We start from the raw sequence: 22,696 nt of genomic DNA on the forward strand, positions 1-22,696 counted from the left end.
TTTATTTGAGGTTTAGACTTACGCTGTCTGCTACAGGCAATTTTTAAAGAATTGGTGCAATTACGAAAGAACACCTGGTATATTGCAAAAAAAATGGACTGAGTTCCACAATGACCCTAGCGACAACTACATTCTACAAGGCGTAGATGTGGGATAAATAGTTCAACACACTATAATTTATTTGACAGCACAACAGTAACTCTTCTCCAGTCGGTAATTCAGAAACGCTGTTCCTACCTCGGTTATTTGCAAATAGAACATGCGGTAAAAGAAAAGCGAAGGTAAACTTTCACACAAGGAGATAGGCACACAATTGCATGACCTTCGCACTATCAAAAAGGCAGAACCATTATTACTAACACATTGCCTTTTTCGTTGCACCTAGCGGTGGCGTGCTGTAATGTTCTTGCATTACGAGCTAGTCTGCGATATGAATTTACAGACTTCTGCTATTTGTTAATCAGCGATAATTTGTCTGTAACAGCATCCATATCTAATTCCCAACATCGGACTTTCAGGAACATGTGTCTGCGGTAAAGCGGGAACCGGTATATGGCAATGCACTGTGTATTAAAAATATCGCTCGTCCCTTTTACGCGAAGGAATTTGAAAACTCAAAAATTATTAGTGTTGGAGACCGGCCCATTAAGAACTGTGGTTCACTAACCAGGTAGTTCGCCGGCGACCTTGTTTACGAGGAACTGAAGCAGAGACTCATCTTGACTGCTTCTCTTCAGAAGAAGCTCCTTGGCAAGATCGAACAGATGTCTCGTGAGAGTTACGTACCTGGAAAGCAAGAGCCAAGCCGCGACAGACACAGTATTAAAGGGGCCTGCAGGTCGACACCGAGGGTGTATATTGTTGAGAGCTATATATGATCTACCAGGTTGTACCTTTCGACGCTGTCTTTGAGCGTTCCATTATGGTACTGGTCAATGCAAGGTTCCAGCTTTTGGTAATAATAGTCCTGTGTGAGCTCACTGACATACTTATCCATGATGTTCCCACCAGCTGCTAGAACACCGGCAATGGTCTTGCATTTATGCTGATGGGGTGTATTGGGGTGCTTGATGGCCATTCGAAGCTGCAATGTTAAAAAAAAGTGGGCGTTTTGCGTTCCCAGAGAGAAATAATTATAGAGAAGGCATGCGCTTTCACGACATGACTTCTATAGATAAGTGATGTTCTGCATTTACTGGAGCAACATTTCTTTATGTGAAATTTGAATATGTAACCAGCAAGTATGCTTGTATTTCGCACCTTTGAGATGAAATTTCGGAGACCAAGTCTGTGAGAAAGCCATTTGTAGGCGTTCGTGGCGGTTTTATTTGGAAGGGCGCATATCAGCTCTTTCGGCTCTGAAACACAGCGTTAAGTATTATAGCATGAGGGCACAACCATACGCTGATGTCGAAAAATTAAGATCGATGCATGCGTCTTTTAGCTGCGTGAAGTCGATTTGTATTATCGAATATTACCTGGAAAATCTTGAAGACGGTCGGACACAATATCTAAAATGGCAGCATAGGGGGCACTTTGGTTCTGTTCGCAAAAGTAGCCATCTCTGAAAGCAAAAAAAGAAAAAGAAATAAACGTCTGAAGACGCGTTCCTGGGATGAAAACCCTAATTTTGTGAATATACTTTCGAAACCCATACTCACGTAACGTTAAGAATGAGGGAGAAAAAGCGAACGAGTTCTGCTGGACTGTTGAACGACTTCTGTGAAACCAGACGCCTTAAGAGCTCTTGTTTCTGAAAACATAATTGTAGAGAGTGAAGGTATTAATAGTTTGGTAAAATGCCGACGGCTGCAAGTGAAGGACCTCATAAATTGTTCTCTGCAGTTGGTCTTCAAATAAATTACCAGAAGTTTCACCTCCTTCACGTATCATTTCAGGGAAGGGTTTGGAGGAATTGTAAGCGCGCTTGAAGAATCGGTTTACTGTATTTTCCAGCTCGTCAACATCTTGGTTAGGTAGGGTTAACAGTAAAGTCAGATGGTACGGCTGGAAGCGGTTGCTTCTGACAGCTACATCTCACTTGCAAATGTGTGCAAGGATCCAATGCTTAATTAGAACTAGTGAACAAGTTATAACTGGTGAATACTATTGCTTAGGCGTTACGAATGGTAAAGAAATAATCAAGAACAGGAAGTGAAACTTACAAAAAGAAAAAAGAGAAAAAAGTGTAAGATGGAGTGTCGCACTCAAACGCCATCATGAAAAAAAAAGAAGCCCTAGGACACCAAGTTCAATGCACGTATACACTTTCAGTACATTGAACGCTTCGTGAGTGACTGCGGATAATGAAGCCTCGTTATAACGAAACGGGCTGTAAAGAGATCACGGATATAACGAACTAGTCGTAATTTCCCTTGAAACTCCTCTAGAAAACTGCGCACTTAGAATGTCATTTTAGCAAAGCAAGAATTGCGGATCGCTTTGTGCTGAGTACTACGATACCTGGCGGCGTGCAACACCCATTAGACACGCATATGGCACTTATCCGAGCACTTGCACATGTGTGTAGCACGGTAGATGGCACGTGGTCGCGCCGCGAAGGGATAGAGCGCGAGTCGAGCGCATGAGCGCCTGTACTTTCGAGAGCGTGCTGGGAATGAATGCTGGCGTCTACAGTTTTCAGCACCAGAACGCGGAGCTCGATCTTGATTGCTCAACGCTGAGGCGACTCGAAGCAGCCGGCAGCGCAGTCGTTTCGTCGAGAGGGCCACAGGGTGAAAATGAATGCAAAGCAACAGGCGCGCGAGCCACCGGCTTCGTTGGTACTTCGCGGTATGCTTTGACTGTGCCCGAAACGGCGATTTTCCTTTTATCCTCCGAAGTAGTCGAACGGTGGCTTTTACAGAATATCTTCCGGTACGAGAGCAATGTGTAGCATTTTTTGGAGTATCACTATGACTTGGGTGAAGCACTTTCCCGGTGGACGCGAACAAAGCTGGTGAATGATGTGTGATTGACAATTATGTGTTTGTGCGGATTATTATTATTATTATTATTATTATTATTAAAAACTATTTATTCGTTTATTCATTCATCCATTTATTGGATACTGCGAGTCTTAGCAGGCCCTTACAGGAACAATAAGTACATCGGTATAATTGTCAACAGAATATAAGAATACACATAAAGAATAGTTATCACACTTCGCCACTATGTTTTATGCAACAAAGTTGTCTACATATTTCGTCAAAAAAAGAGGAAAATTTGAGTTTACTTGAATCAGTGTTACACACGTACAAAACTAACAGTACAGGAACGAACTTAGTGTTCTAGCAACATAGCAATGTCAAGGAATAACACAAAAAAGAGTTCTTCGATTTTAGTGGTGAAAGTATTCATGAAAGCGTGCGGCAGATTGTTCTATTTTTCTATGGTAGACGGGAAGAAAGAGCATTTGTGTGTGTCGCAGTGTGTTATAAATGGCCTGATACACTTGATATGATTTATTCTGGACGAGTATTGGTAGGGTGGCTTGACATAATCGTTCTCATCAATAGCAGTGTTACGTGATATAACAGATGCATAAATTTCAAAGAAGCTACGCGCCGGCGAATTTCAAGTGTTTGTATGGCAGCGCAAATGTTCAGTAGCCTCACACTGTCATTCATAGAATATTTAGAATAAATGAATCGAAGCGCTTTGTTTTGGATTGCCTCTAACGAAGATAGGGTACTGCGCAATGGCCGTAGATCGCAATAAAACAAGGCGTTGCGTCGTTATTGCGAAGCGTGGAGATCGCAGTACAGATTTGTTGACGCCGGCTAACAACACAATTCCTCCACACTTCGGCAACTTCGGTGCAAGGAATTCTTGCGGGTATTTAAATTATATCAGTTTACAATATCACTTTGCAACGATGCGAATGGAAAGCGTTATTCGTGCAGTGCTTCTGAAAGAAACGTGGTGTCTTTGTGCGCGGGTAATCTGTTCGAAAAGCAACAAAGGTGCTCACGGTGTTCAGGTGCTCAACAAAGTGCAGCACGTCTTTTGAACCATACGCATAGTGTTGCATGCTCTCCAGTTTTCACTTCGGTCTGTTATTCCATCTTTCGTGTTAGCCCTCTGTCTCGACACCAGCGGCAGGGAGTCAAGCACTAGTTTGGCTAGTTTCAAACCATTTAATCTGTTCTAATCTTTCTGATAAAAGCGCCCGTAAAGCCAGATATGATGCGTGTCACATGTTTTCCTTCCCGGGGTATCAACAGCGACGTTCTTTGCGGTGGCTTGAAACATCGCTATCACGGGGATTTCACGGAACTGTGCAATCTCTTAAAATAGTACTGTGCAGCCGAGGACGTGGTTAATTCGAATGAGAGGTACTGTTCAAAAGCACGCGCTCTCTGCCCTCTACGAAGAATGGTGCGAGTAGAGGGAGTTCATGCTGAAGAATGAAAACACAATAGCACTGGTCATATCCGTAAAAACAAGTGCGTCCTTGCAAAGCAGTTAAGAATGCCATGCACTGTTGTGATGTTGTAGAGCACAGCTTAGGTTTTCCGTACGCCCTTGCTTAATAATCACGGGTCTCTGACCACAATATTCTTCTGAGCCTTCTTTTTTCTCCAAACTCGGGTTCCATTAGAAATAGTGCATAAAATTAGCACAGAAGACATGCGATACTTTTGGTACGCACTTCGTCAAGGATCTCGGAGCCGAAGCATCTTGGACATGAAGCCGTTCTTCTTTGTGCAACGTAAGCGTTTTCTGAGGGCACTGTAAGCATAAAGACAACGTAAATATTAAGGACTGAACTACCGCCAAATTATCAGTATTGTCTTTCGCTCTGACTGCGTGTAAATGAATACAAAGCATCAAGAATCAAAACCTAACAATTATTTGCAGACGACTGTATATATAGTCGCAAACTCTTATTCATAACTCTTTTAGGACATATTATACATAAATTATTACGAACGTACTAAAACAAGATTTTATAGAAGTTCATCCACAGGAACTTGAGGCTTCCGCCCTCGAAGTATTTTCTCAGTGTCAGTCTATCGAGAATTAATATTCAGCGTTGCTGAGCACGAGGTCGCGGGATCGAATCCAGGCCACGGCGGCCGCATTTCGATGGGGGCGAAATGCGAAAACACCCGTGTACTTAAGTATTTAGGTGCACGTTAAAGAACCCCAGGTAGTCGAAATTTCTGGAGTCCTCCACTACGGCGTGCCTCATAATCAGAAAGTGGTTTTGGCACGTAAAACCCCAAAATTATTATTATTCAGCGTTGCTTACTGTGTATTTAGAAGATGGCACCGTAAAGTTTAGCTTACATTACTTATCTAGTAGTTCTACTGGCAGTGCGAAGCGCAGGTGATGCGTGCGCAAACACTGAAAACAGGGGGTCTCGAAACCGCAGCGCGCGGACTCCATGTGGCCTGCGTGCTTTTGTGTGCGGCCTCGGTCGCGCAGTGCAATTTTCGCGACTGTCGTTTGCAATTGACCCAAACGTCGATAAAAGCCCCTCGTGTGCCGTACGTTTGGCCTGATACCTGATTTGAATTACAGGACCCTGCTACATCTCGTCACGCAAACACGAGAGAAAGAGACTTGCATTGCTCGAAGTAGGAGTTGAGGCTCGCAGTGAGGTCTAGCAGTGAGGGGACCGCAGAATTCCACAGAGGCGCGTTGACTGCGTTGTGGTGCACCATCCACATCATGCTTAGAAATAGACGCATCGCACTGCAAATGGACATATCCTAATTTAGTTTCAATTCGCATTCAAAGTTTGCACGAATTGTCAGCGCTCTTTCTACTAATCGCTTACCTGTGCATGGGCCTGCTCGCATAGCCGTCTAGGAAGCTGGTGACTGTAGTGCTGACTTGTTCGTCATTCAGGAGTCTCACCGTGTCGTTGCCGTCGCCCTGATAACCCGCGGCCATCTCTTCAGCAAGCCTGTCCATTTCCTCGAGCGAAAAAGCAAGTTTCGCTTCTGGCATTTGTTGGATCCATTCAGTGTCCACACTTACGCGATCTCGCACCTGCCGTTCGAAGAAAATAAAATGCAGCTGGCAGACTGTGGATTCACAGAAAGAAAAAAATTATTGGGACAAGAGGTTAAGTGTTACCTGGCTAGCATTTATGGCTTGCATGGTTTCTTTGTAGTCATTCCATTTGTCCATAGTGAAAATGCTCACTAGCAAGTCAGAATCTGAAGACATAAGTAAAACAGCATTTGCTTAGCTTTACTGATAGCTTAGTATGCAGCGAACGGCTCGAGCATGAATTCACCAAAGAGGGACTACCTTCTGTTCGTGATTCCGAGGCAAGCATAGCGTAGTGATAGAACTTCCTAATTTCCTCGGACAGTTGCGCAGCGCTGAGCTGTCCTCTTGCTAGCAACAACTTTGTGAACTTAGACAACCTGAAAAATGAGCATTGAAGGAAGAAAGTTATACTTAAATTTCACTACGCAGTACATGAGCAACTTTTTATCTCAGCTTTAAAAAATAAAAGAATTTTTAAGCAAGTAACCCTAGAGACTAGAGGGACCTAGTCGCTCTACGGTGCTCTGAGCAAGGTCACATCCGCACCCTAATGACAGCGATCGCATAGACTGTAAAATAACTGCCGCTAACTTTCATGATCTGGTGCAGTTTGAACAACCTGATTGCATGACTGGAAATTTCTAAGAGTTTGAACTCTAAAGGTAAGACCAGTGTCATTTTTGACAATTTGAAGCTCGCGTAAAATCTTTGCACGACTGGCTGAAACCACTGGTATATACATTAAAGAACTGAACGAGCGCACTGACAACGTCGTTGTTGTTACAACAACGAAGTTGGACCACCTTCCATTTTCTAACAATGTGATCGCGTCCCGTCAGGTGACAACATCCGGCGCACGCTTTTTGCTCTATTGAGTATACGCTTATAAAGAGCTAGCTGTTCTTTTTCTAAAACTTTGGTTTACGAGGTTACAGATCTTATTACCGTCCTCTTTTTGCTTCTTTTAATTGTCCTAACACTGTGTCCCGTAGTTTAATGCGCAATGTCGTGTTTCGAGGTTGTGCGATGAATTGGAATTTCTGAACTATTCTCTTGCTGTGCTGGAGCGTTGGCCGGCATGCATCTCCACATTTTGCAGCATTCTAGAAGCAGCAAGTGAATCGCGACTGCGAAAACTGCTCAAGGTTTCTCTTACTAAAGTTCACGATCTGTCTATACCGACACAGTTTTTTCAAGCACTTACGTTTCCCACGCAGTTTTGTCGTCCAAGAAGCTCAACAGTTTTCTCATCTGAATGAGGGCGACAATTCCTCTCTCAACGGCGACACTGTCGGACGTCCGTGCGTCCAGTAGGGCTCTGTTGATGTTAAATGTTTCCCACGGAGAGAGGAATGAGACGTCGTCGCTTATGGAATGTCGATGATCCGTGGAATTTACTAGCGACCCCTTTGTAGTTGTGAGTCTCTTGACCAAATTGTACATTTCCCCGGCAAAATGTTTCGCTTCTTGAAATGTTTCGAAGTCTTTCACAGTCTGAAAAAGAAGAATGCAATTTTATTCTGTGAATAGAAACTACTACACTACGAGCAGAAAGCCACTACGAAACCCTTACATTTGAGTCTGCCATCAGTTCTTGAATAATGGCGGTGAAGTTCGTGCTGCAGATTGCGTGCGTGAACATGTACCTCTCCAAATCGTGACGCTCCATATACGTTTCGTTCCACGGTTTGCATATTTGACGTTGCACTTGAATAAAGTTACCCACTGGAGAAGGATTCTGCAAGGTTGTTAACGAAAAACTTGTCAAACATCTAGCTCTATATCTGTAGTTTACGGCATTACCTTTGCTTTCTGCTGAACAATCAGTGATGACATCATCGTTTCGGCAGCCGCTGGAAGCATCGGGAGCCACATGTTTAGAAAAGAAGCTGTGTTTGTCTTGTTACCAAATGCATCTTCAATCGGTATCATTGAAGATCCTGAAATAAAGGTAAGTGTTGAACTTCAATTACACGAACGACTCTTGAGCTTTGCTCACTGGCAGGTATTATCACGAAATTAAAGGGCTTTGTCTTGCCATTGTTTCTTCAGTGTTATTGCGACGCTGATAATGCTACTTTAGAATTAGTCACAAGCCTGCTGAGAAAAGCGTTCGCAAAACTTTGCGTATAGCAAACGTCTGCACTCAGTATAAGACAACTAAGAACTATCAAACTAGGATAGATATAAAACTTTTCAAGGATCTGTAAAACATATGGTTTGATATGTAGGCGAGCGTACATAAATCTGAATCATTTGCGGGAAGCACGATAAATTATCAGTCCCACTAATTGCAAATTGCAACCTCCAGGACGCATTGAAAGCACAGTAAAAGAATGAAAAGTTGTATCAGAATGAAACAAATAACATTTAGTACTTTACAAAAGATACTGAAGAAATTACACTATTGTGGGCCACTTGGGGGTGGAACAAAATTTTATTTCGAAGTTGCACTAATTGAAGCACGCCGCAGAGGTCACGGAAAAACTAAAACAGCCGAATAATACTAACAGTTGTATCAAAATAACACGTTGCAGAAATACTGGGGCAACATACAGCATACATAAAAAACATTCAAGTGTGCGTCAGTTAGAAAGTGCACAAGTAATTAACGAAGTGTTGCGATACCCACTACATCTTAATATAGGTGAAATTTACGCACTATCGCTATAAGCAAGGAAATAAAGAAAATAATTTTCAGCAGACGCATTGTCCAGGCATAGTTCAATACCTTTACGAAATACGAGCCAGCGTGGCCATTGAAAATTGCTTTACATAATCGAAAATATTTATTTAACTGCGTCAATTAGAACGGTGTGTGCTTCGCGATGGCACAGAGGACGCACCAGGCGCGCTGCGCTTGCCGAAGAAATTGATAGTTGCTTGTAGCATTGCTATTGGATTATTCAATTCGCAAAAGTGAAATTTTCCCGCTGTGCACTTACTATCCGCTGTGGTTGCTTAGTGGATATGGTGTTCGGCTGCTAAGCACGAGGTCGCTGGATCGAATCCCGGCCACGGCGGCCGCATTTCGATGGGGGCGAAATGGGAAAACACCCGTGTAGTCAGATTTAGGTGCATGTTGAAGAACCCCAGGTGTTACGAATTTCTGGAGTGCCCCACTATGGCGTTCCTCATGATCAGAAAGTGGTTCTGGCACGTAAAATTCCAGAATTTAATTTTTAATTAATTGTGCACTTACTGTATAGTACAGGTTAGGGAATACGTTCGAGGGAAATGGTCGTATACCTGCCTTTATACTGCCGTGTCATCGTGTGCACCAAATATTTAAGGGCATCTAGGGCATGACGGTAGTTGTTGCGGGCTTCCTCGCTCTGAAATTGAGCTTCTAGGAGGGAAGACCATGTTTCGACCCTGAGGAAAGACACAAGTAAGATTTTATGCGATGTAAAAGAGCATGCAGACACGTTGTCGCGTTCATTTCTATGAGCGGCACACACTAACGGGGACAAGAAGGACACGAACTGACACAAAGAAGCGGAAACTGCCAACTGGCTCATTGCCAGACCAGATCGCAACACCGCAAAATAAATGAATAAGAAAAATCGGGGAAAACAGAAGAAAAAAAGTTATAACTAAGAGACCCATCATTCTGCCTTAAGTGTACAACTTGTTGCATTTCCTAAAAAAAAAAAAAGGGTGGCTGAAAGGCATGACGGCCCGGTTCTCTTCCCTGCGCCGATCAAGCTAAGAGGCTTGTGCAAGAAAACAAATACTAATAAGGAGCGCACGAAGGGGACATTTGGCGTGAAACAGGCGCAGAAGTTTATAGAGCATGAATGCAATGCAGTCTATACGCTCCCACTTTCATTCGGCAAGGTATACGGGGTCCAAAGGGAACGCAGTCTCGATGGTGGACTTGGAGAGCACCGACACACGTGCCAGCAGATGGCCGTGTCTAGCAATCTCGCCAGACTTTGACAACACTCGCCTCTAAAGAAAAAAGTGTCTCCAGTCGTGCTCGCTGACGCCTAAATTACATACGCACGTAAGGCGCATATGCGCAGAAAATCTTGACAAGTAGCGAACGAGAAATGTGAGGACGCAATCTGAGAGAATCTATTGATTTCGTTACCTTCACCCCCCCCCCCCATTCGTTCACGCAGTCAGATTGCATCGTTGTGTTCATTCAAAAATGTGATCTGGTCTGGAAATAAACCAGTTGATATTTTGCGCTTCTTCGTGTCAGTTCCTGTCTTCGTTCCTAGTCAGTGTTCATCTTGTTCCCGTTATTGTGGGCCGTGTACGCAGTGCAAAAAGAATGAAGGTATTCCAACTAGCCCAATTCATTGCTGTGGTAAATGTTGTTACGTACTAGTAGATGCTGATTCCGATTGCCTAAAGTGGCACACGATGTATACGAAAAGGTGAAGCTATAAGAACACGACGCTCATCCTCAAGCAAAGTGATGCGCGCTAGTGTAATTGAATGCGCATAGAAATGTTTCCACATTTCGTCATCAAGTGGGTGCGACCTGAATATTTTCCCGAATCTTGTGGCCAAATTTAGCTAATTCGAAACGTTGTCTTTGCGTTCAGTCAATGAACTTTTTTTTTGGCAACAGGTAGCAGGGGAACATACCGGATTATTTATCTTTATGAAAGCGTAAAAATCAACTAATATTCTTCGCTAATAATAGGCATTTTACCAGCTTCAGCTGTACTTGACAATAAATAGGTTTGTTTGTATGTCTTTCAGAAATGCCGCTGCGCTGACATGTCTACAGGCAACACAGAGTAACAAAGTGCAGAAAGCTCCCTCATTTTAATAAAAAAAAAGAAAAACAAAGAACTGCATCTACGCGCAGCCCGACAGCTAGATCGCCATGGCTCCGAGTTGTGCGCATATGCATTTAGAGCATAGCACTTCGTTTTGTTAACTTTTTCTCCCCAGCGCGTCACTTCACCCTAATAACGATATCACACACCGACATGCCGGTAACTGGAGAGGACTCCTCTCTAGAATTTCTCTGCTGCTGGTTGTGTTTTTACATCTTGACGGTGCTATTGCACTTTCGTTGTTGGATATGTTTTGCACTCTGCACAATGGTGTCTTGAAAACACGTTTTCCTATACTTACTTTTTTAGGTCTAGCTTCAAGAGACCATTGCTCAGTTGATTGAAAAAGGATTCAAACAGCTCCTTCCATTTATCAACTGTCAAAAAAGGCACCTCTGCGGTGGAACCTGATCTGTATGAGGCAGCCAGTTCATCGTAAACGTCCATGGCACTGTCGTAAAATTTGCTCACATCGTCCGCATTTGAGGGATTCGCCTAAGGAAAAAACACAAGTTAGCGACAGCATACTCAAACGCAGACGGTTCATTATAACTGCAATAGACGTGCTATTCTCGTCACGTTAATTTGCTTTCCGGGAAAATATTGTAGACCTTCATCAACTTGTTTGTGGTTCCAGTAGAGTTTTGTGTAAGCACGCATATTAAGTAGCTTGGTCACTTAGGAAACGGCCCGTGTGGCGGATGCCAAGAGGAAATACGGTGGGAGAAGTGCGCTTTGAATATCCGAGCCGATAGCGAAAGCCCGCCGTGGTTTTACAAACACTCCTGGGTAGGTTCCAATTTGCGCTTTATGTAAGGCGACATCACCTAGAAAAGCTGACGGTACCATTGCCAGCCATGCTTTGAAAAAGAAAAGACGAACACAACAAGCGGCTCCGGTGGGACTCCTGCTTTGAATGCATCGTCTGTCAAAGTTTTGAGGCCACTTAATAGAAAGGCATGCGCAGGTACGTCTCACACCGCGCACGCATATGCGTACATATCAGGTTGAAGTTATCTATGACAGGCGTTGGCTCCATCTTGAGATCGGCACTGCTGATCTGGCTATCGTGATGGACGGGCACACGCTCCTATATTCCATTACTTAATCACTCGCGCGAAATTAAGTTCTGGCTCTGACTGATTAGTGGTTGTTGCCGCGTGTGCTTTGCGCGTACTCCTTCATTAATAGCGGGCGGCTATCGAAGTTCTTAGAAATGCAATCGTTGTAGTGCGTAGTGGCGCCTTTATTACCATCGTGAGTTTAAACGAAAGCTAGGAACGTCATGTTTGCGTCCCTGCGTTGCTCGGTTCCCTTCCCTTTTTTCTCAAGAAACTGCCATGGCAAGGTCTTCTTGCCAAACAAAAAGATTGACCTTCAAAATAGGAAGCTTGATCAATAATGGCAAGGTGCAATCGTCGTTTTGTGCCGAACTGACACTTTAGCTTTCGTTGCTTAGATTATAATTAATGGCAACTGAAAGTGCTCGTACATAATTTAAGCGAACGCTTACCTGGATTTCATCGCAATTTGACTTCAGTTCTTTGACCGTATCCGCGCTGCTAAACTGGCACGCTAAATGATGAATTGAGGCTGCGGGAATATTGTCTCCGTTGTTGTCAAAGGCGAAATACTTGGACCATTCAGTCGTCTTCAAAGAGCAAAATCTCTGGACACCGTCATTGGCATTGGCAAAGTCAGTAACTATAGCCTTCACCTGAAAAATAAAACGGAGCAGCTGCTGAGTTCATCGTTACAGCGGTGCTAATACGCCGTCGTAGTTTATCAGAGAACGTGCGTTAAGAAATCGATCTGAAGGACAGGCCAGGCTGAACGTACATATTTTGATTCCATGACCGTGTCAAAAGCGACGTCAACAATATCGGGGCTGGAATTTAAGATCTGAAGGATTGCATTGATGTTCTTGTTGTTTTTGTTATTTTGCAGAAGGCTTTTCCACTTCAAATTCCCTGTCGAACAAGAAGAGAGAAACAGATGGAGGAAAATCATCAGACACAATTTTGGTGCTCATGGACTTCGATTAACCACAGGACGTAGTTACACGTACAGAACGGAGCCTTTAACCTGCATGCTGTTTTCGAAGCTGCCTTAAATATGGACTCCAGCGCTGCAGTGTCGTTTTCAAAAACGACAGTGATTCCTTTGAGAGCAGCCATTACTCTGAGTCGGTTAGCAGATGACCTGAAAGAAGATAGGGAAAAAAAACGAAAAAAATGACGAAAACGTGAGAACTGTTCTTCTTTTTTTGAAAATTCTACTTGCTGTATGATAACATAACGGTTGCTTTTGTTTCAGTGTAGCCTGACAGATGAAGCATAACACAGATCACGCAGTCGCGCAAGCGAGGGCGCACCCTGCTTCACTAAACGGAATTCCAGGTTTATCACCTGCGAGCATGTGTTTCTTGAATCACAGCTTGACTCGCGTGTTGGTACCAATTCATAGTGTGGCGTGAGAAATATAAGCACGACAAAAGAGTAGACCGAAATAACCTTACGCAACTGAGCATACCATCACGCAGCACTGCAACTACAATGATAGTTCACGACGCCGTTATTTCTGCTCATAAGAAAGGCAAACAGTAACGCACACCGACAAGACACCATTGGTGAAATGTCGAAATAAAGTGCGTCTAGTGCTTGCAAGGTACCGCCAATACAGGGCTAGGTTTACATACTGTGTACACATATTGTCGCGTGAACACGCGGCGTTCGAGAGGAACTACTACACGGTATTTCAGAAGCCGCTTACCTGGAGTCCCAAAAGTTATTGGAGAGGAAATGATGCCACTGAGTGCTGTTGAACAGGCGAGAAGCTCCCGTTTGCGGTTCTTCGCTCTGCAGCAAGCTTACGATTCGATGCAGGGTCTCGAGAAACCATTGTAGCTGGTCTCGTTTTGGAAGTGATGGTGTGGTGTCACTTTTCTGAAAGACAAAAAAGAAAGGAATAAGAAAGGCTCACTATTATGAAGTACGAAATAACAGCCTCTGGAGTATGACTGTTACTAATTTCGACTATGACGATCTGCTGCCCACCTGCAATACTTCGTGGACACCAGTAAAGTTGATCGCACAGAGGTCTTGTAGAGCTGAGGTGGCAGTCTCTACCTCCTGCATGGGCACTGTGAGGTAATCTTGCACCCGGTTATTGCAGAAATCGTCGATGGCGTACTTCTGCTTCAGGAGGTACGAAATCTGAAGATTACAGGCAGAAAAAAAAAAGAATTTTAGAAACGTGTTCCAACCCTTGAATGAACAGTGTTGCACCCCGTGTGTTTCTTTCTCTTCGACTAAAGTAACTAGAGTTGCATAAACGTTCGTTTGTTCGCGCGACGAACAAAAACGATTTGACGAGAACAAAGCAAACATAACCTAATAGGAACATACATAAACGTAACAAAAGTCAGAAGGTCAGAAGCGGCAACACACTGAGGGCATAGTTGATGAGTACTTAACAGCGTGCTCCATCCATCCATCCATCCGTCCGTCCGTCCGTCCGTCCGTCCGTCCGTCCGTCCGTCCGTCCGTCCGTCCGTCCGTCTATCTATCTATCTATCTATCTATCTATCTATCTATCTATCTATCTATCTATCTATCTATCTATCTATCTATCTATCTATCTATCTATCTATCTATCTATCTATCTATCTATCTATCTATCTATCTATCTATCTATCTATCTTATCTTATCTATCTATCTATCTATCTATCTATCTATCTATCTATCTATCTATCTATCTATCTATCTATCACACACACACACACACTCACTCACACACACGCACGCACGCACGCACGCACGCAGGGGTGCGTGCTCTTTTTCAGCTTCAACAGAAGCGCTTTTTACAAGAGTTTCCTTTCTCTCGTCTCCGTCCTTCACGTTACCCTGTATCATAGATACCGGCCAGCTCGGCCAAACTATCGCTTTGCTTACTAATCCAAATGCAATGCTGGCAGCATATCTTTACAGCGCAGTAATTTCTAGCAAATACATAGATTACAAGCAGTGTGAACGCAGTCCATCGAGGAGTACAAATGTTATAGACAGACAGCAAGGAAAACGTTTACTAAAGATAAATAAAAGGCGACTACCGTACAGCTTCCGGCGAGGTGCCTAAATTATATTTCTGGTTTCTGTCCTCAAAAAGTAGAGCTGCAACAAGCTGTACTGTATGACTTTCCGGTGGGCAGGGGTAGAAAATGTACTCAAACGTGGCGCAAGAAGTTACTCCTCGCAAGATGTCCAATACCAAATTTGTTTTAGGAACGTATTTCATAATGATAAAGTTGAATTGAGTTTTTTTTTAATGTAGAATAAGTGGCTGCTTTTATGTCGCGCGGTATCTAAAGAAATATATCTCACCTTTTTTGGTTCGACGGCCAATGTGTGAACAAAATACTCCATGAGTTTAACGAGGTAGTTGTTGACCCAACGAACCAGCAACTCAAGGTCACTGGCGTTCTTGAAGAGCTCAGACACAGTTGTTTGTTGGCTGTCTGAAAAGAGAACAAGGGACAGACGGCTAATAAAGAAAGGCGTTGCAGTTGGCTGGATTCGGATTCAGACAAAAGTCATTGTTACCCGTTGGTTCAGCCAACATGCTCTCGCTGGTGGTGAGAAACGAAGCTATCTTCAGTAAGTACGGCGCCAGGGTGTGATTAAGATTTGTGTCCAGTTCTTGGAAAGCGACGCTGACTAGTTGCAGCACTGCACTTGCCTTCCTGAAAACAATATGGACATTTGTTAGGTCGAGATTTCTGGCTGAAACATCAAAAGGGAGTCGTTTAGACTACGTCAGTGATGTTCCGCATTGATAAAAGAGAATACAGTCGCATAGCTCTGAGACGTAAGAGGCGCCTCCAGCTGTGCAGATGCTAGGAGGATAAGGAGAACATGGCACCCAGTTTGTCTTTGCCGTTTGCCTTGGCCGTTTGCCTTGGCATCAGTAAAGAAAGAAAGCTGTCACAGAGAAAGGCTTAGCATCCTTCCTGGTGATTCTGTAGTACGACAAATTAGTATTCGACATACCATATCGAAGTAATTACCGGTTGGTACACAATGCCTGTTTTTTAACATCTGGTAATGACTTCCAGGTGTTATAAAACGCCACAATCAAGCGCAAGAAAAAGAGAAAAGCTATGCAAGCTTTTTGTGATTCAGTAACGCCAAATGCAGCCGGCGCGTACGCGTAATGAACTAATATAATACATAAGGGTAAATAGTGCGACAAACGCCCGACGAATACTATATGAGATTTCAAGCGCCAGTTTCGCGTAACACGAAACTTCGTGGACACCAGTAAACACCAGTCCGATAATAGAAGTCAGCGTGAACTATATGTTGGAGATCAACAATCTTTCCAACTCGTCACTATGCCCTCTATGACCGTTGACGAGCTCGTTCTCTGAAAGATTAATTGCCGGAGTCGTCTGATAATGAACATTGCTGATCATGCTAAACGTTGTAAGGAATGCATGGTGTTTCACTGGTTGGGCCCTGACACCAAGGCCGAACTGCGAGGGTAAGCTTACTACAAACTTTTCTACGTTATATAAACGCTCAATATATTTCCATTCTATTATGCCATTGCATGCAATCGGCGCTATGCGCGTATGATCTGTGTTGAGTGCCTCTCAGAACCGCTTTGAGGAAGAACCGCAGAAGCAATTGCGAAAAATGACATCGGCACTAAAAATGCAAACGCTTTCGCACACCGCAAGGGAAAAGCATGGCCCTGACGCAATTTCTTGTGGGTCATATTACGAAATGCGGAATCCCGGTAGGGACAACATTTCGTGGATTGCGTCGCGACACGCATCCTGGTTGCGACACATCGTGGCTACTGCTCAGAAAGTGCTACGGCCCTGTTTATGCAAGCGCCGTTTGCGCGCTAATCTGCCACTTCACCTCATGACACGCGGCGCTACACACACACACACACACACACACACACACACACACACACACACACACACACACACACACACACACACACACACACACACACACATATATATATATATATATATATATATATATTCCACCACGACGGCTGAAATGACCTTCTCACATTAGGCAGTCTACGCGGAAGCGACACGTACACGCTCACGAACTCTTGCGAGTTCAATAGTGCATGGCGCGTTTAAGCTGCATGAAAAGCCCTCGAATTTTGTCAAAGGGAGCCTGCGATGTCGGTGACGTGGCAAGGGGCTGCTTGCGGCAGCGTGGGTAGCAAACCGCTAGTAGCGGATCGCAATGGCTGCAAAATATGTCACGTGCGGCACATATTGTTGCTTCATTCCATACACGTTTCAGGCACGCACGCACGCACGCACGCACGCACGCACGCACGCACGCACGCAAAGTGATGCCCATGGGTGATGCTTCGATGAATACGGGAAGCTCGGAAGGTCATTTCACGCGGCCCTTCCTTGTCACATAATGTAAACGGGACATTTATGTCTAACGGAACAAGAAAAGTATTTCAAAGGTAATGCATTTCGTGCGCGCCGCGTTACCACACGTTCTACGTATCGCGGTTGCGAGTATGAAGAGCCTATGTGCACGAAATACGCAACAGAAGTAAACAAACAGTTTTATGTTCTGTACTTGTAGTAATACTGGATGCACTTCTTGCGCGGCGGAAATATTTTACGCAGGTTCGCCTTGAAAGTTTTGCTTAGTTATGCGCTACAAGGGCATACACCCTCTTAAAATGCTATAAAGGCCCCGTCACGCATCACCAAAAGCGTGGCTGGACGGCGTATTTAGTTTTATGCCAATAATGTCGACGCTCTTTAGACATAGGCCTCAAATGGCATAGAAACTGAGAACAATAGTTCTTGTGAGTCTCTAGACTTCTGAAGCGCCTCCAATGCTACCGGTGGCGTAGCCACGGAGAGGGGTGGGTGAGGGGGGGGGGGGGGCAGGGTGAAGGGCACACTGGGCACGCTTAACTGAGAACGCCTATATAATGGAGAAAGAAAAAAAAAACAGGATTAGCTGTCTTATGCGTACGCACCCCTCCGGTGTGTCGTCGGCGCCGAAGGCAGCTCTGGCCTGCTTGAGAGCATCTTTCATGGCCGGTCCGTGAAGTGCTGGGACGTCCATAAACGCCGACACCTTCTTGCCCCTGAGTACCTCCACGTTCCTGAGCAACACGTTCAAACGCCCACCCATTGTTGTCCAACTCAATGGAACGTCATGACCGTGATTCACTTTCTGGATCTGAAACATGCATTTATGGTACACTGCTTTATTTTCTCTTCCCACGCAATAAAAGACAGTTTCTGTGTGGTTATTATTTTAGCCACTTCGTGGCTCATGCAATGCACTCTAGTTAGTTAGTGCGAATGCAACAATTTCTTGTTACTCTGTAATTTTACTAACATCTACCCCCGGTACATTATACAGAGTACACACTCTATGTATACAAGGTTTCATTTAGATATGGCCATTAGTTCACACACTATTGTTTCAAACGTCATGGTGGCTGTTGCTTACAAGTAGTAAGGTTTGGTAATCTCTTGTGAATGCCACAGTTAACCTAGATCATTCAACGTCTCATTACGGATGACATGTAATGTTCCTCATATATCCTCAAGGTTTGGCCCTTGCTTACTGCTTTGCTTATTTTAATCAGTGCGGAAGCTTTACGTCTTTTTCTTTCTGTTTCTGTAAACGACTTTTTTTTCGAACGCCAAATGTGATGCGGGTAGCATCAGCAGATTCGTTGTGAAAGTAGTAGACGGAAGCACAAATAAAGTCACTGTCGCAAAAGGAAAGCATGCCACCTCGGGTTCGGCTCAAAAATGTTACAGTAAGAGAGTTCTCTTTGCTTGTTCTTCAACACCTCAACGCCCTCATCATTGCGTTTGTCTTTCGGGACCCAGCAGTAAGTCGAGAGTTAGCGCACCGTTGTGGATATGGCTGCTATGTGGCGCTCCGAAAAGAACTCGGTCATAAGGAGAGGAGCTTGTTGGCACATCTTCTCTTCGAGTCTCGTCAAGCTCTCCGTTTTTCCCACGCTCAAGAGATCGGCAAACTTGCCGGTCTGGCAGGGCACGTAAAACCTTTTCACTTTGTTCTCTTCCAGTTTTTCAATGAGCTGCAACAAAGAGATACACGTTTTTATTGCGCAGGTGCAATGTTCGAGCCTATGTCTCGATGCTAATGCATGCCCTAACGTCCTGAGACCCGAAGACAGTTCAGAGAAATACTCACTATTTAACTCGGGTCTTATTACGTCTTGATATGTTACGATATGATAAGAAGAGAAGAGAGATGAGATGAGACGTGGCATGATCAGGACCCTAAAGAAAACGGGACCTTGTGCATCGGCTACACGTAACAATGTAAAGAAGGGTGAAAACCAATCTGCTATATAATGCAAAAGGCGTTGATCGATCGATCGATCGATCGATCGATTGATTGATTGATTGATTGATTGATTGATTGATTGATTGATTGATTGATTGATTGATTGTGGATAGTAAATGCTGGCAATAAGCGCAATATGCCGCCGGCTTCTCCGCAACACTTGCGAAAAGGGTCTCGGGAGGTCAAACCAAAACCGCTCAGACAACATTGGCGCAAGTGTTCCGCCTCCAAGAAAAAAAAAGAAATGACAACGCCGAACGTCTCTTTAGTTAAAGAAGGCCGTAACTCCTTCGAATGTGCGCATCATCATCCAGTTTATTTCCCATCCTACTAGTGTATCCACCAGTCATAATATACAACCAGTTTTTCTTTCCCGTGAAACGTTAGGTGAGAAACAATACTTACATAAATTTTAAATAAGCTAAAAAGTCTTTCGCCAATATAACCGGCTAAAATACATTTCGCAGTGGCGACTCATACTATTATGGAATTCCATCCAATTTAGCTTCACTACAAAAAAAAATTGGTACTTTTTTAAGCACGTTGTGTTTTCAAGGTTTAGACATAAAAACAGCTGAACTTACGTTGCCTAGGTCAGCTTGGAGGACCTTCATTCCAATCCGTATGAAATCAGGCACAAACTCTAATATTTCAGAAATAATAACGTTCATACTGGGAACGTCCAGTGCAATGTTACGCACAGTGATTCCTCCTTCCACTGAAACATACAAGAGGAAGTCCATGAAAGCTTTGGACGGTTCCACCAAAAGACAACTGCCGATGTTCACAAGCCTAAACCCCGAGTTATTTCAACTTCTTTTTTTTTCTTTTATACACTGTGTACCGATAAAGACAGGAGAAAATTACAGTGTCGGCAAAAAAGGGAACAAGAGACAGTTTACTATTACGCCATGTTACACCCAGTAAGGCTCGCAGTGTTTCGCGCAGATGTATAGCAAGCGTTCACGGCGACGCTCGAACAACCTGCGTATCACTGTTCGACTGAAGTCTGGCTTTATATGTAGCCTGAGCACCGGATACGGCGGTGCTTTGATCTTGAACTGTCTAAGAAGATTGGCCGCCCAGCCTCGCTCAGCTTGTTGGTGGTGGGGGTGATAAACTTTATTGAAAGGGGGAAGGGTAAAGAGGGACGTGGCTGAGCGTTAGGGCTCAAGTAAGGCCCTGGGCCTGCTTGGCCTTTTCCGCCCAGTCCACCAGTTCCAATTGCCGGTCGACGTCCCCGGAACTGAGCCAGGCTGTCCAGTCAGTCTCGCTGCTGACGGGGGGATGAGAGAACGGGAGCGAGGTGCATTCCCACATTATGTGTGTGAGTGTTCCCGTTTCTGAACAGAGCCTACATTTGTCGCTTTCCCTGCCCCCTGTGATTTTGTTAATGTATTTTGGGTGTGGGTATGTATTTGTCTGAAGTCGCCGAAACGCGACCGCTTGCGTTTTGTCGAGTTGCTTGGCCGGTGGTGGGAGCGCGCGACGCCTCAAGCGATACCGATGGGCTATTTCATAATAAGTCTCGCAGGGTTCCTCGTGTGTCTCCTCCTCATTCACGCCGTCCGCATCCGCGGACGAGGCTCGGCGCGCGAGATCTCGAGCCAAACTGTGAGCCGACGCGTTGCCGGGCACAGCCGCGTGAGCGGGGGTCCACACGAGGGTTTTCAAGCCGCTTAGGGGGCGTCGTGTGAGGACATGGTACGCCTGTTTGCAAATTCTACCACGGACGAAATTGCCGATGGCCTGCTTGCTGTCGCTGATGACGGTATTTGCGTCCGCATGCATGGCCATGGCAATCGCGGTTTCCTCCGCTTCCACTACTCGGCCAGCCGTGATTGTTGTATGTTCTAGCAGTCCTCCGTTGTGATCAGCTACCACCGCAGTCATGAGGTCGCCGCGAGGGTGTCTGGCTGCGTCTGTGTAGACCACTCCATCTTGCGAGCCATAGCGTCGCCAAATGGCTTCACTACGGGCCTGCCGACGGCCCTGATGGAACTCGGGGTCCATGTTGCGGGGTAGAGGTGGGGCATAAATATGCCCCCTGACCTTTCGCGGAACCGTAACGTACTCTGTAATTTCGGGGATAGCCTCGAGACTGAGCTTCCGGAGGACTGTGCGGCCAGCTGGGGTTAGCGAGAGACGACGGACTTGGGCTGTGTGGTGAGCGTCCAAGAGCTCCTCCATCGTGTTATGCATGCCTAAGGCCTCTAGCCTTGCGGTGGCCGCGTGGTCCGGAAGGCCCAAGGCTGCCTTTGTGCTTCGTCGGATCATGGTGTTTAATTTGGCTAAATCTGTGACTGCGAGTTTGACATATGGTGTCGAGTACATGGTTCTGCCGGTTGTGTATGCCTGCACAAGTCGAGCTTCGGTGATGTTTTATGCGTCTTCGTACACTGCCACGGCTGCCTCGTAGCTCGTTGTCTCGTTCTCCTGGTACAGCACTTGCACTTTGCCGTAGTCCTAGCGGCACATAAAGATAAACAAGTCGTGACGGCGCGGCTGTTTGGATTGTCAGTTTTGAGAGCGGTAGGTTTCCGGTGCTTTCGTTGCATTTTAATTATAATCGGCACGACCACTGATGACTCTGTTTATCGAAGCACAACTGTCAGCTAGTGTCAGTTGCCCGTACATTGTCCTGCCGCTTTTGTCATGTTATTGCGTTAAAAGGGAAGACCATAAAGCAAGCACTTTATTGGATGGCCCAGACGTGAGAACACCTGTGTTGAAATTAAGTGCCGCAGCGCAGCCATGTGTGACATCCTCCATGACTGAATAGTGATGTGGCAACTAACCGACTACTGCAAGTGAATTTTCTAGCCACAGCAGCACTGCCACGGTATATGCTACGCAAATTAAAAAAGAAAGAAAGAAACATTCACCGCTTCTGGTATATGCACAAGCGATTTGTTACATCTGAGTAAAGCTGTGCACACCTGCTTCATGCGGAAGAACCGCTGCTAAACGTAGCGCAGATGTTAGGAGTACCGCATTTGCCGACTTTCCACGTCATTTGAGGGGTTACTATCGCCGTTTCAAAGTATTTCTTTATGACGCTTGTTGCCTTTTCATGTTCTTGTATTAACAGGGAAGATAATCAAGCAAGCAGTTTATCGCATGGCCATGACGTGAGAGCACATTCATACACTTGCCATATAACTTACTGAAGCGGCGCAGTTTTGTGCTAGCAGGGCAGCGAAATATTCCTAAGTACAAAAAAAAAACAAACTGCACAAGCAAATGAAGTAAATATCGCTTACCTAGTACACCTCCCATTATCTGGTTCAGTAAATCTGTTATCTGGTCAGCCATGTAAAACACAGCAAGAAAGTCATTCCAATACTTTAACCGCTGAAGAGAGACATAGTTTGAGATCGTCTGAACAATCTTCATTGCAGATGTAATCCTGTAAAATAAGATATTTATCGCAAATTTAGATAGATAGATAGATAGATAGATAGATAGATAGATAGATAGATAGATA

At 44.7% G+C, this 22,696-nt stretch overlaps 1 protein-coding gene across 2 annotated transcripts in view; it reads right to left on the bottom strand.

Annotated features, from left to right (window-relative positions):
* The window catches only part of LOC135903532 (uncharacterized), a 195,602-nt gene that overhangs the window by 53,311 nt on the left and 119,595 nt on the right, over positions 1-22,696 (bottom strand). For both annotated transcript variants that reach the window (XM_065433839.2, XM_065433840.1), the window contains exons 16-41: positions 22,473-22,618; positions 19,794-19,927; positions 18,746-18,937; positions 17,852-18,057; positions 15,412-15,551; positions 15,193-15,326; positions 13,866-14,024; positions 13,582-13,754; positions 12,878-13,011; positions 12,649-12,779; positions 12,323-12,526; positions 11,111-11,304; positions 9,264-9,385; positions 7,814-7,950; positions 7,584-7,748; positions 7,215-7,504; positions 6,269-6,387; positions 6,092-6,174; positions 5,790-6,004; positions 5,577-5,704; positions 4,655-4,734; positions 1,662-1,753; positions 1,479-1,564; positions 1,261-1,358; positions 894-1,084; positions 668-786 (exon numbers count right to left, since the gene is read on the bottom strand). In XM_065433839.2, coding sequence (XP_065289911.1) covers positions 668-786; positions 894-1,084; positions 1,261-1,358; positions 1,479-1,564; positions 1,662-1,753; positions 4,655-4,734; positions 5,577-5,704; positions 5,790-6,004; positions 6,092-6,174; positions 6,269-6,387; positions 7,215-7,504; positions 7,584-7,748; positions 7,814-7,950; positions 9,264-9,385; positions 11,111-11,304; positions 12,323-12,526; positions 12,649-12,779; positions 12,878-13,011; positions 13,582-13,754; positions 13,866-14,024; positions 15,193-15,326; positions 15,412-15,551; positions 17,852-18,057; positions 18,746-18,937; positions 19,794-19,927; positions 22,473-22,618 — 3,872 coding nt within the window. The remainder of the gene's footprint in view (positions 1-667; positions 787-893; positions 1,085-1,260; positions 1,359-1,478; positions 1,565-1,661; positions 1,754-4,654; positions 4,735-5,576; positions 5,705-5,789; positions 6,005-6,091; positions 6,175-6,268; positions 6,388-7,214; positions 7,505-7,583; positions 7,749-7,813; positions 7,951-9,263; positions 9,386-11,110; positions 11,305-12,322; positions 12,527-12,648; positions 12,780-12,877; positions 13,012-13,581; positions 13,755-13,865; positions 14,025-15,192; positions 15,327-15,411; positions 15,552-17,851; positions 18,058-18,745; positions 18,938-19,793; positions 19,928-22,472; positions 22,619-22,696) is intronic.

This window comes from Dermacentor albipictus, chromosome 1 (genome assembly GCF_038994185.2).
Source record: "Dermacentor albipictus isolate Rhodes 1998 colony chromosome 1, USDA_Dalb.pri_finalv2, whole genome shotgun sequence".
Classification (NCBI taxonomy): Eukaryota; Metazoa; Arthropoda; class Arachnida; order Ixodida; family Ixodidae; genus Dermacentor; species Dermacentor albipictus.